We start from the raw sequence: 13,557 nt of genomic DNA on the forward strand, positions 1-13,557 counted from the left end.
TTGAAAAGTGCTTGTGCTATAACTAAGTAAATATAAAGTAAATCTTATGGTATGTCTTATAATATAAGGTCAACCATCAACTGTCAGCCACTACAGACTGTGGGTGGCTATAAATAGCATGGCCAAGTGGAAGGATAATCAGCTGTTGTTGCAGTTGGAATGTTTTTTTTTTGTTTTTTTTTTTGTTTTTTTTTTGTGACTGCCCTGCCCTATAAAGAATTTTGGCCAGGTGTGTTTCTGTTGTTATCATTAGGAATGTATGGGAGAGTCTCTAGGTACAGTAGTTTTGTGTCAGAGATACTGTGTCTCTTACTATGAGACATACTGGCATGTTTGGTTTCATAAGGGGGTGCATCCTTGTCCAAATATTAGCTCATGCTCAGGTGTCCATTTACCAGCTTTGGAGAGTTAGTTCAGTTAATTCTGAGAAAAAAAAAGAAAAACTTACCACTTTTTTGCCTTTGCCAATTTTGTCTTCACCACTTTTTGAAATAGCTCTCATCTAGAGATCGACTGACTGTGGATTTTGCCGATACCAATAACTAAGGTGGTGGAAAAGGCAGATACGTTTCAATATTGTATACATTTCCATTTTTCTTTGCATGCCCTCGCTTCGATTTAGAACACTTGATTAATATAATCAAAATAACAAAAATATGCACTGAAGTAATGTTAAAAATAAGGATAATTTTGTCTATGATGAAAGATCATAGACAAAAGATCACCCATGAGGTGGCAGTGATTGTTTTTATTTCACCTCTAGAGACTGCTGTTATACTGTAGAAGCAAGTCATTCTAACTGTAGAATCCTCCAGAGGAGAAACTCGGAGGAACAATAATAATAATGATAATAATAATAATAAAAAAAAAAACTATCTCCAACTATTGGCATAGATTTTTGCAGATAACCGATTGTTCCAAAAAGCAACTATCAGCACCGATTAATGAGTGACAGTGGGCAGCGATGTTCTCTACTTGCACTGCAGTTGCGCAGCTCGCTCTTCTTTCCAGTTAAATCGCAATCAAAATGCAAACAGATGTGTCCCCGTTCATGATATACACTCAATAAGCACTTTATTAAGAACAATATGGTCCCAATAAAGTGCCCGACATGGTCTTCTGCTGTTGTAGCCCAACCACCTCAAGGTTCGACATGCTGTGATTATGAGATGCTGTTCTGCTCACTACAATTGTACAGAGTGATTATGAGTTACTGTAGCCTTTCTGTCAGCTCGAACCACCCTGCCCATTCACCGTTGACCTCTCTCATCAACAAGGCATTTCCGTCTGCAGAACTGCCACTCACTGGATGTTTTTTGCTTTTGGCACCATTCTGAGTAAACACTGTGATCATTAACTGAAGCTCCTGACCTGTATCTACATGATTTTATGCATTGCACTGCTACCACACAATTCGCTAATAATATAATTGCATGAATAAGTAGGTGTACAGGTGTTCCTATTAAAGTGTACATCCACTGATGCAGAGATGCAATCTTCGTTAATTAAATTAAAAAGTTATATTAAGGGGATTAGAAACTTGTACTAGAGGCGAAATTTTTACCATGAGACCAATCAGTACTTCTGGCTATAATGTAATGGATCCATGTATTTAGCCACTGACTAATAATAATCCAGTACTGACTGTATTAGATATATGGATCAAGTTATCAAATTAATATGTTAAATATTTATTGGAGTGCTTGAATTGGTCATCAAGAATGACTCTTTATCAAAACAGTAAAGATCATTTGATGTCATCTGCACATAACCTTATTAATTTTAATATGATATATTCTATGAATATTCTAATTAATATGCCCCGCCCCCCCAATTGTCCTCACCACTTTTTTAAAACAAGGTGACGCCCATGTTTCTCAGCCTGTCCTTATTTACATCATTAGCTACCGTTCGCCTATTTGTTACCTGCCACAAAAAATAAAAAGAAAGAAAGAAAGCAAAAAGAGTTCTGTGAGCATAACAAATGTCTAATACAAAGTAGCTTTAATGCAAATCTATTACAGGTCTATATTAAGGGGCCAGTGTGGAGAGTTTCGGGCCAGCTGACTGGACGGTCACTTGCCCTATTGGGCCAGTTTGCTACAACATCTTGCATTAGTTGATCTTGAATGTGGTTTTAATGCGGTAAAAACTTCAACATTTGGTTTTCTGAAATTTATTAAGCATTGTTGTATGGTATCTGAAATATATGAGTATGAATAAAGCTTTATATATAACATTAAACATCTTGTGATATTTATTTATTTATGTTTGGTAAAGAAACCTCAAATTTTTTGTGTGACTTAAAAATGCATTGCTAAAAATATGTTTTTTGTTTTTTTTTGTTTTTTGGTGAGGCCAGAAAAGTTTGTTTGGGCAAAACAAACAATATATATATATATATATATATATATATATATAAAATAAAATCTGAACCTGAATAAAGTCCTTGAGTCCTGTATTTTTGCAAAGTGTTAACAGACCAATTCCAACTCTGCCCTGATTATGCATGAGAGTTTCAGAATGTGCTTGTGACTCGAGGTGGTATTCAGGAATGTTAATCTTTTCAGGTTTCTAAGTGTAACTCAAATCTGTGAACACAAGCATGAAATAACGCTCGTACAGCACTGTCTTCTGTCAGAATAGCAGGTGGAATTTCGTGTGCGACATCTGTGCACTGGCAGCATCAACATCCCGCCTGATCAATGATACCCTCATTCTTTTCTGTCGGCTTTATAAACTGTCTGGGACAAAGACTTTCTCCTCAAGTTTGGCCTGCCCCTTTAACAGCAGAGCAACCCTAGTGGCGATTATCGGACCGTCCGATTCCCTGCAAACTCTGCGGCGCAGCTCTCACTTTAAACCGGGATCATGGCGGCTCCGCTCGGGCGGGACACACTACCTGATCACTGGTCATACGGAGTATGCAGAGATGGCAGGGTCTTTTTCATCAAGTGAGCAATCGAACGAAGACTTTAATCACAATAATGTAGAGTTGAATGTATTCCTCATTAATCCGCACCTTTGCGATGCGTCTCGTAACAGGTGTTTTTTTTTTTTTCAGCGACAAAACTCGCAGCACAACTTGGCTCCATCCCCGCACTGGCGAACCTGTCAACTCAGGACACATGATACGATCAGGTAGGGTAATAAATAGTGGCTGTTTGTGCGATGTAAACTTTGAATCGGATACCGCATTAAGTGTGTTTAAAGTGAGGAGTTAAAAACACGTCCTCTGCATAATTGATGGGCTACTTTCTGTTTCAATAGAAACCTGCTGTGTCTTAATGGAGTTCTGTACAAATATTTTTCTCCCTCTAGATTTACCGCGGGGATGGGAAGAGGGTTTCACAGAGGACGGCGCCAGCTACTTTATAAAGTAAGCCATAGTAAATTTCTGTTTTGTCCTTGTGGGACCGCGAGGATGCCAGTGCAACTGCAAAGCCCTCCCCAACGCGAGCAAACACACGCCTCTCTCAGTGATCAAGAGTAGTGAAGGGTCTGAGCGCTCTTCACCACGTGTGTATTGAGATTATACTTAGAGTCAGAGGCGTATGTTTACTTCTGATTTGCAAGTGTTTATAGATCTCTACATTGTCATTAAAAGATAGCAAGGACCTGTGGCTATGACATCAGACAACTGATATCCATTAATTCATCCACCCATTGTTCATCCATCCAGTTCCCTTTGTTTTTATGAGAGCAAATTTGAATAACTGGGCTTAATCAATTCTAAAACAATGTTGTCCGAGGCATTATTGTGAATGAATTGCTTGAATAGCATAGAAATAAAAGCAAATTCAGTATCCTCTTTGCAATTAGATGAACTTAGCAGTTCCGTAGATAATGCTTTCCCAGAGTATGTTGTTCAAATGTATTAAATACATTTGTATTAAGGAGCTGGCTCGTGCTCGGAAACCTTTTAGATTCTAATTCTGTCTTTCTTCTGAAAAGTAGTGTTTTATTGTCTAAAATATAAGAAATGCATCACAACAACATTTCATGATCACCTTTAAGGTGTTTTTAATTTATTTATGTCTTTATTTATTTTAGATCTACCATCACTTTGCATAGTTAGAGATTCTGTTGAATTTAGAAAATGACAAAATACCACAGTTGCTTATTATTGGCATCAGCATTGCATTCTTTGTGCTTTGTATATCTGCCTTTCTCAAATTACATTAGATATAGATTACTCTTGATAATGGCATGTAAATCTATTTAATCTAAAGTATCTGATAGGAACAGAGTGCTGAAATGTGGACAGTTGGAAAAAATTGTCATATCTCTGCAGCAAGTTGGTTGATTTTTGAGCACATTGTACAGTTTACAGTCACCCAACATGGGAGCCAGGCAGCACATTACCTCTCTGCCCACTTAATGGAGGAAATAAAGGGCACTGCCCAGCAGGACTGGATGGGCCTTCCCATTAAAATTCACTTATGAACGGCAATGTGCTGGACCTTAACCCTCCCCATGTAGCTGATGTTGTTCGCCCCTCTGTATGTGTGTGTATGTGTGTGTGCTCATATGCCCGCGTGATGACAGAGATGTATGGCACGATTACACACTCAATTTATAGTGACTTGACTCTCCAAAGTCACTTTACCCATATAGCTCCACTAACCAGAAGTCTAAACCATCATCATTGCCAAGGTATCTGGTCATTCACTGTTCTTTACTGTATGACCTGTTCCATGTGATGTTTAGCTGCTCCACATTTCATGTTATCAAATTCTGTTAGCCATTTTCCTGACAGATTTTTTGTTTGAGACACATTGCACTTTACGCCCAAGAACACATCAGTAGTCATAAACCAATAGAGGCAGCAGGAGCAAGTGGGAACCAATGTGAAGCTAGATATAATGATCCCCCTCAAAGTGAATCCATGTGCGTTGGAATTGTGTAGAATTTGTTCCTTCTTTCACACAATAGCCATGCAGTGATTTGCTGCAGGACTGCAGTGAAGAGAATGTTTACTTGTGGCTTATTTTCAGTATTAGCTTTGGAGAGCCCCTGAATTCATTCAGCAAAGAATAAAGAGCATCACCACACAATGATGGATTATGAATTGGAAGTGCAGTTGAGAATTTCTCTTTGCAGCAGTTTGTGAACTTAGGATGTGTATTTATTACAATTGCACATTTGTGATGTGAAGTTTGATACGATGTAGTAGTGCTCCTAGTACTCTCTGTAGTACTCATAAATTGTTTCATTCAAGATGAGTCTGGTATTCTTCACACACAGAAACCAAAATGGTATTTGTAGTGTGCACATGCTGTCTGACAAATCTACCGATGAGGTAAAACATGACAGTCACCCCGCTGTCTCAATGCTCCACTCATGTAGCCCGTGCAATCCAGAGTGCATTACTGCCTTGCTCTCTGCTTTGCATCTAAATAGCACCACTTTCCCATAAAGCTGTTTATTTGTTAGTTCAATGCTCCACTGGTGGCTGACCAGCAAAATGCATCCAGACAAAGCTGCTATAGTGAAAGGGGGTGTTTTAAAGGTCAAAGAAAATTATTTTAGAAATGTGTTATTGCTGACAGTTTTATTGTGGGCCATGTGAAGGGACTCATTGTGCTGTGTCTGGGCACAGTTAAATTCTGAACAGTGCAGCTCTGAGACTCTAGAGAGCTGAAATGTCAAGACTGTAAAATAATGCACTTATTTGTTAGCTAAATGACACTATAGTTCCTGTTTTGTTCCGGGACTTTGCTGTTGGACATTGTCTTTGTGTCATTTATGTTAACAGGTTTAGAAAAGGTGGGCCTATTTCTCCCTTTTTAGGTATGGGGAGTGCTTGAGTTCCAGTCTGGTAATCTGCCCATTTTATGTTTTAAATTGCATGGTTTACTATGTGATTATTTGATTCAGTTATACCATAGAAGTTCCCATGCACCATTTGTGCCAAGACTGACAACTGTTATTGGCTGTGTGTACTTTCTTTACCCCTCACTTCAGACTTAGTGTGAGAGATTATCTTTTTATTTCTTTGCCATCCTCCTGTAGTTTTATAAATCAAAATTCATGGCAGAAGACTGTAAATTGTGTACAGTAGAGTATGGGATTTTGTAGTATGTACAGCTGAAGGGAAAGAGTGATGCTTAATCTGTCCTTGAGATAAAGAATGTTTGCTTTATAGTCTCTCGGACCACATAATTTTTCTGCTGATGTGATTATTAGTTTTGTGGTTAATGGGCTCTGCATCCTGCATACTGGACCTACATCCAAGGTATATTTGATGTATTGCAGACTTGGGATATGCCAAACATTTAAAATGTCCCATAAAAGCTTATATAGGTAATGAATTTATGTCTATATTCATCTAATTAAGAGCTATGAATGGGGAGAAAGGCTCTTAGATGTTCCCACTCATTTCCAGTTTCACAGAGGAACGTGTTCTCTATCACTATATTCAAGTCCCTTTAAGGCAAGTTACTCAGGCAACTGTTTCCAGTAAAGGCCCCGATGTACTTAATGGAGAAATTAGTTTAACTTCTTCGTTCAGAGGTAAAAAGAAGTTCTAAACAGCTGAGCAATGGTATACTATTTGCGAACATTCAGACACCCACTACACCACTGTGGAGACATCTAGAAGTACATTTAAATATGAGGACACTTATAAAACATCAAAAATGTGTTATCAATGACTTTTTGCCTCATTCTTTGAGTAGAATTCACATGAGGTCGGTAAAAGATGCTGTTTTAACCACACGATGATGATTTAAAGCTAGGGTGTGTAATCCAGAGAGGCTAGCAGTTAGCAAGCTAGCTTTGAAAGCACAGAGCCCGCCCTCGCTTCAGAGGTGTCTCCAAATCCATGCCTCCTCTATCACACATGAACACACACACACACACACACACACACACACACACAGAGCAGAGTTAATTCTGCTTTTAGTATGCTCTTGATCTAGAAGTTTTTTCGTTGTAGAAGTTTCTAACATTGTCTTTTTTAATTGTCTCCTTTTACTGGTGGATCAGGAGGAACATAAGGTTGCTGCGGTTCACCTTCCATTCTCGCGCTCGCTCTGCACAGCATCAAGGAACCTGTGCTGATGACGTGTGATTGTCTGCGCGAACAAGTTGCGCGGCGGTATGCAAATATAGATAGACAGACAGGAAGGACATCCTATCATTACATTTGGACCGAATGCAATGATTGGTCGATCATTTTTTAGTCCTGTCCCTTCCACAGAAGATATATATATATATATATATATATATATATATATATATATATATATATTTTTTTTTTTTTTTTTACATTTAGACCACTTAAATTATTGATTGCTATCAGGATGTGAAGAGACTTTCATCCAGTATAACAAAAAATGTTTCTGGAAAAGATTGCACACCCTAGCTTTAAAGTAATATATATGCAGTAGTAAATCTTGTTTACATTGTGAATTCATGATGTTAATGTGCTAATGCGGTCATAATATGCACCAATTACACTGTTATTTTAATTTATGATGACACTGATACCACTGCAAAGATGGATGTATAAAAGAGTTTTAATGTTCAAAATACAGACAAAAGAATGATGATAGAGGCATATCTAGGCAGATGTGCGAATGGCTTTCGCTGCAGATTGCACATGAGTGAATTGGCACTTGAGAGTATTTGAGTAGATTTGATTACTTTTGTAGACTAATTAAACAAACAAAACAAAAATCACAAAACATGGTCTTGGAAAATGGCTCTATGCGAACGATCGTACAGATGAAGGTACATTTGCACTGGCTCGCTAATAACTCTGCACGCCTGTGTGTTCATGTTGAATACTAACTGAAAAATGTAAACAAAGTAGTAGGTGGATCTTCAGGTCACACCTACTGATGACGTGGACCAATGGCAGTAAGAAGGTGTTTTAGCAGCCGGTTAGAAGTTTTCCTAAAAGTTCGCCCAGGCGAGCTGTTACTAACCACAGATTTTATTCTAAATGACGTCATACCCGTTAGTTTTTTGATAGAAATATATCGGGTAGTGCCCGACTGATATATCGTTCTGTCGATATTATCAGCCGATATTAGCCTTTCACCGATGTATCGGTGTATATTTTACCGATATGCGCCGATATATTTCGTATATCGGTATATTTTACCGCTATCTTTTTTTCAGAATATATAATGCAGAAAACAATGCTTTAGATTTGGTGTCATAGTGTAATTTGTCCAGCAGAGCTCACTCCGACTCCATTGTTTACAGAGCTGAACTGACAATGGCTCTGCAGACAGGGCGGTGTTCAGCTGTGTCTCGGTAAGTTAACTAGTTTGTGAAATACATACTGGAAACTTAATAAACAATGACCCCGTCATTTTCCCTTTTCAATATAACTAATATAACGTTAACCCTGTCCCTGACAACCATGTCACTCATGTTTATCACATCTGTTTGCTATGTTAGCCAGCTATAGTTTGTCAGAGCAGTCAGTAATGTAGCAGATTTAAAGGTAAACATCAGCGCATCTTTTTGCAGCTCAGCAGACAACAGTGCAGTGGTGGATTGTGTCTGATGAGTGTTGATTTCATGCTATGTTGTTACCTAGTTGGTGAGACACAATGCTGGAAAGTAAAATAAACAATGTCTTTTACTTTTACTTTTACTTTCCGTGACAGCGAGCTTATAGCTACCTAGCTAATCATGTAGCTACTTTCATTGCTTGTCAGCTGAGTGGAAGCTAATGTGTAAACATGTATTCACCAAACTGTTTTGTTCAGGATTCACAGTTTGGTACCCCCTTCAACCGAACAATTCCAGTCGTTGCATTTACAAAATGTAATATTTAAAAGACTGGTTTTCTACAGTTGAAAGATTCCCCTGAATTTGTATAGCAGAATACGGTGTAACACAGCTGCTGCTGTTTATCTTGACTCGGGATTATTAAAATAGTCAGCATTTGACTGATACTAAACAGTAATACTGATGTTTATTTAGCTACTTATTTTATTTTTATTTATTCTTTATTTTAATGGTCAGCATTTGACTGATACTAAACAGTACTGATGTTTATTTAGCTATTAATTTTATTTTTATTTATTCTTTATTTTAATGGTCAGTATTTGTTACTAAACAGTACTGATGTTTATTTAGCTATTTATTTTATTTTTATTTATTCTTTATTTTAATGGTCAGCATTTGACTGATACTAAACAGTACTGATGTTTATTTAGCTATTTATTTTATTTTTATTTATTTTAATGGTCAACATTTGACTGATACTAAACAGTACTGATGTTTATTTATCTATTTATTGTATTTGTATTTATTCTTTATTTTCTCAGTGTTCATTTCTAGAATTTGTTGACAATGTGTAATAATAATGTCAAATATTCTTTGATATAATTATTTGTTTAAGAAAGCAGCCTTCTGAGTACCTTTGCATAGTCATATCGGTGCAGAATTTTTGAAAAATCCACATAGAAAAGGTCAGTTTTCATTCCAGGTCAAAAATTTAATATACCGGCCACCATATCGGTAATCGGTGAATTTTCCCTCTCTAAAATCAGTATCGGCCTAAAAAATCCCATATCGGTCGGGCTCTAATATCGGGGCCTTAATGTAAACACAGCTCCTATCTGCTTGAAACAGATTATACCAATCAAGTCAAAAAGGTGATTGGCTCTTTAACTGTTTGGCAGAACTTCCATTCGTACAGCCACCATAGATGAAGTTACTGTTTACAAACAAATGCACCGCTCCGCCACTTCCGGGTTCTTTTGGCAGCCCAGAAAAGAGCTGCGTTCAGTGGGAGCTTTCACACAAATTGAGCTGAAATTTTTTTTTTTTATGGGGTTGAAACACCATGTTTCCTACAGATTATTGGAGTTTTGTGCTTCTTTAAATTTCCATCAGGATTGTTGGATCAGGAAAAAATCATAAATGATTATATTTCACGGGTCACCGTAGGGCTGGGACAATTCGCTTAACTCCCGATTCAATACTATCACGATACTTGGGTGCCGATTCGATATGTATTGCGATTCTACAAGTATTGCTATTCAATATTACAATTTATTGCGATTTTTGTTTGTTTTTTAACACTAGACCATGGGAAAAAGTTGAATCATACACTTGTAGAGACTGTATATGATGAGTCAGATTTACAAATACAAAGCCTCACATCTTTCTGTGTTATATTTCAGGAGCATCATACAATACTGTATATTTGGTAAATAAAATAAGTTTTGAAGGAAAGTGCTACAGTTGATGGTATAACATACCACGGCTGCAATGTGTAAACCATGTTTCGAAAACCTGTATTTTCCACCATGCTATATGGACGAAGGTCTTTGCAGATAAAAAGAGCAATTGACTTTGTGATGCGTTTTGCTTTCTCTGAACCACTGGGTAGTTTATTCATTGTCCCATTTTGAGTCCGTTGGCTTGCTGTTGCTACAGGTTGTTTGGCTAACTCCACGTTTAGCTCTGGATGGTGTCAAGCAAGATGGGCACTCATGTTGGTCGTATTACCACAATACGATACCAGTGCATGACAGAGTTTGCATACCGATTTAATCATGTCTAGCTCTGCATTTCCAGGTAATGTGTAAAATCCAAAGTGTTTCCATACTTTGGATTTAAAATGTGAGGGTGCAAGTCATATCCCCGCAGATCTCTGACTGTCCACCATTTTTTTTGCTTTCTCGCATCCGCTTGAAACGGATATGACATCATGGAATACTCATAGATGACATCAGATACATTTGCCCTCTGGAATAAAAGCGGTAACTTCTCTCCACCTCGTCTATAAGCAAAGACTAAAATAAAGCAATTGAATATGAATTTTTTCCCACCCTTAGGTCACCGCCATTGTTATTGCATCTGCTCTATTAGACCCATTTGACCCGCAGTTGATGAATTTGAACTTTTCATGAAGAAATCACACAAACTCTGTTCGCAAACGGCTGTTTTTAATTACGAAGTGCAATGACATATATGAGGTCAAACATGATCTAACAATGATCTTATTTGAACAAAACCCATGGAAGGTCTAATGGGAAGAGCGAGACCCCGTCTGCACCATCGCAGAGCTTAGGCTACTGTTTGTGAAAGATATGCGAATATAAATAATGTCATACTGCTAAATTATGTCTTTGCATTTATTTTGAATGCAGTATATAACAATTGTTAAATTGAAAATGCCTGTTATAAAATGTTAACATTGAATATGATAATATTGAAGTCAAATATTATTATTTACTGAATGTGGGTTAATAATTTAAGCAGTAAAGACGCATATTACATGTCTGATGGTAGTTTTCATTTTCATAGGCCACATTTCTCAGGCTTTAGAAGTGTGTTAAGTGTGTGAGGATGTGTGCTCATCAACCTGTTACATGTCCGACATAGTCATACAGGCCTATTAAATAATTCAATTTTGATAATTCAGAAAGAACCCGCATATTTTCTTCAGTGTAAACCATAGATTTCCATTTAGTATAACTTTTATTAACATTAACAAAAAATATTACAATACGTAATGTTTAAAAGATTATTAAAACTGCAATGCTGGCCATCTGCTGCTAAAAAGAACCCTGAAGCGTGGTTGCCTGCAGTATGACGTCAGAGTAATTTCATGATATTAAGCATTATGATTTCTCCCATTCATTTTAAATTTGTCTGACCGTGTACAGGAGACTGAAGCTGGATTCCTAAGTGACCTTTATATAACTTTACTGATGGGTTGTGTCTCAGGACAAATTATCTTAGATCCTGAAAGGTCAGCTTAGTGAGAGGAATGCCAATTGAACTCTGTGGACATCAGAAGGGTTTGGCTGACTCATAGAGTTAAGGTGATTCATCTCTGTAACCTGCATTGGAGTCTCAGAATGTGAATGGCAGGAAGTATCAGCAGGCCTCTGCCACAGACTGGGCGATCATATGTGTGAGGAATAGCATTTGTTTGGAGGTGTCCTTTCCACTCTACATCTATCTCACATCAGCAGCTTTTCAACAGGGTCTAGGGTCAGTGTTGTTCATCAGAGTGACAGTCTGTCCTTCCACTCAGATAGCACGGTTCCTAATTGCACTGCATACTGCAATATTCTGGGGTCTGATCACAGCAATACCAGGCCGTGGTCAGGTGGCCTCTGAATGAAAATTGGCTGCATTTCAAAATTCTCTTGATTGCGTCAGTTGTTGCAATGTTGATGGGGCACTTAGTTGGAGGCTAATCTGGAGGAATTTCATCTGCTTTAGAGGATACACAACTGATGTTTGGGACCTCCTGGATCATTGTTGAAATTGTGCTAAAGTGTTAGTTTACCCAAAAATGAAAATTAATTTCACCCTCATGTCGTTCCCAAACCATGCAATTTTTTTTTTCTGTGGTAAACAACATTAGATGTTTTGAAGAATGTTCACACTGCTCTATTTTGTTGAAAATAGATAGTGATTTATACTCTCAAGCTCTGAAAAAGACAAAAAGCACCATAAAAGTACCATCAAAGTAGTCCATCCATACAACTTTCTATATTTCAAGTCTTCTGAAGCTATACTTCATATTAGCTTTGAGTGATGAACTGACCAATATCATCCCCCTCAACTGCACTTGCATTCAATTGTGTTGCGTTGCGATTGACCATCATTCTGTCAAATCTGGCGATGGATTTACGAAACATAGGGTGACAGGGGAAAAGTCATGTATATTCATGAAGGAAGCGCTGCCTCGTTTGTTAGGGTTAGGTTTACGGGGATGGTTTGGTTTGGGTTATAGTTTCTCCAACCAATCAGGTAGTGATTTCCTGATGAATATTCTTGAATCATCCAGTCAGGTATCGATTTCCTCATGAATATAAATGATTCTTCCCCCTGCCATCCCACGTTTCGGAAATTTGCAACCTGGTGCCATATTTGAATGCACACAAGCTTGAGTGAGATTGTAGAAATTTAGTAGAGGGGAAGATTTTCACCAGGTTGCAAAATTACTTAACGTTTCAGTCTGTTCATCGCACAAAGCTATCATATGACTTAAGAAGATGAAATATAGAGCTATAGTCATATAGACTACTTATGTCCTTTTTTGAGCTAACATAAAGTCTGAGGAGCACATAAGTACAATTAATCAGTCAAATAGGGAGAATAAACATTGTAACATATAGTATACTGATGAACTGAGTTGTTAAATTGTGCTGAGCTTTAGTAACTTTGCTCAGACTCTGAAGTAATTGGGAGATGGCTGAATTATCTGGGTATGCAGTTCTAATAGAACTCAGAGCCATGAGAAGCTGGTTACTGTAGCAGAAGCAAAATATATTATTAATATCATAGGTTTGCTCTTACTTAGAAGGGCCCTTATGTCAGTTCTGCTGTTAGTTAGTTCAATATTTTCTCTCACAACAGGTTTCCTGGGAATTTGGAGTAGAAGGTTCTAGCTGCAAGTTTTAGTTATTCAGTGGATGGTGGTGGTACAAGAGTTGAGGTAATGGACCCTAGTCAGGGTAGACTCAGATGAAAACAAGGCTGTTAGGGATGGATGTTCTGTCAATTCAATAGGTTTTAATATCTTAAGTCACGTCTTACTGTCTTAGTTCTTTGTGTTCTGGA

At 37.6% G+C, this 13,557-nt stretch overlaps 1 protein-coding gene across 14 annotated transcripts in view; it reads left to right on the forward strand.

Moving 5' to 3' along the window:
• Nucleotides 1-2,844: 2,844 nt before the first annotated feature.
• Nucleotides 2,845-13,557, forward strand: part of LOC127450491 (pleckstrin homology domain-containing family A member 7-like) — a 163,877-nt gene continuing 153,164 nt past the window's right edge. For 13 of the 14 annotated variants that reach the window (XM_051714720.1, XM_051714666.1, XM_051714709.1 and 10 more), the window contains exons 1-3: nucleotides 2,845-2,954; nucleotides 3,065-3,141; nucleotides 3,322-3,379. In XM_051714720.1, coding sequence (XP_051570680.1) covers nucleotides 2,872-2,954; nucleotides 3,065-3,141; nucleotides 3,322-3,379 — 218 coding nt within the window. In that variant the 5' untranslated portion in view covers nucleotides 2,845-2,871. Of the gene's footprint in view, nucleotides 2,955-3,064; nucleotides 3,142-3,321; nucleotides 3,380-13,557 lie in introns of those variants that run through there. The other variant, XM_051714775.1, reaches the window with a different exon arrangement.

This window comes from Myxocyprinus asiaticus, chromosome 2 (assembly GCF_019703515.2).
Source record: "Myxocyprinus asiaticus isolate MX2 ecotype Aquarium Trade chromosome 2, UBuf_Myxa_2, whole genome shotgun sequence".
NCBI classification, from domain to species: Eukaryota; Metazoa; Chordata; class Actinopteri; order Cypriniformes; family Catostomidae; genus Myxocyprinus; species Myxocyprinus asiaticus.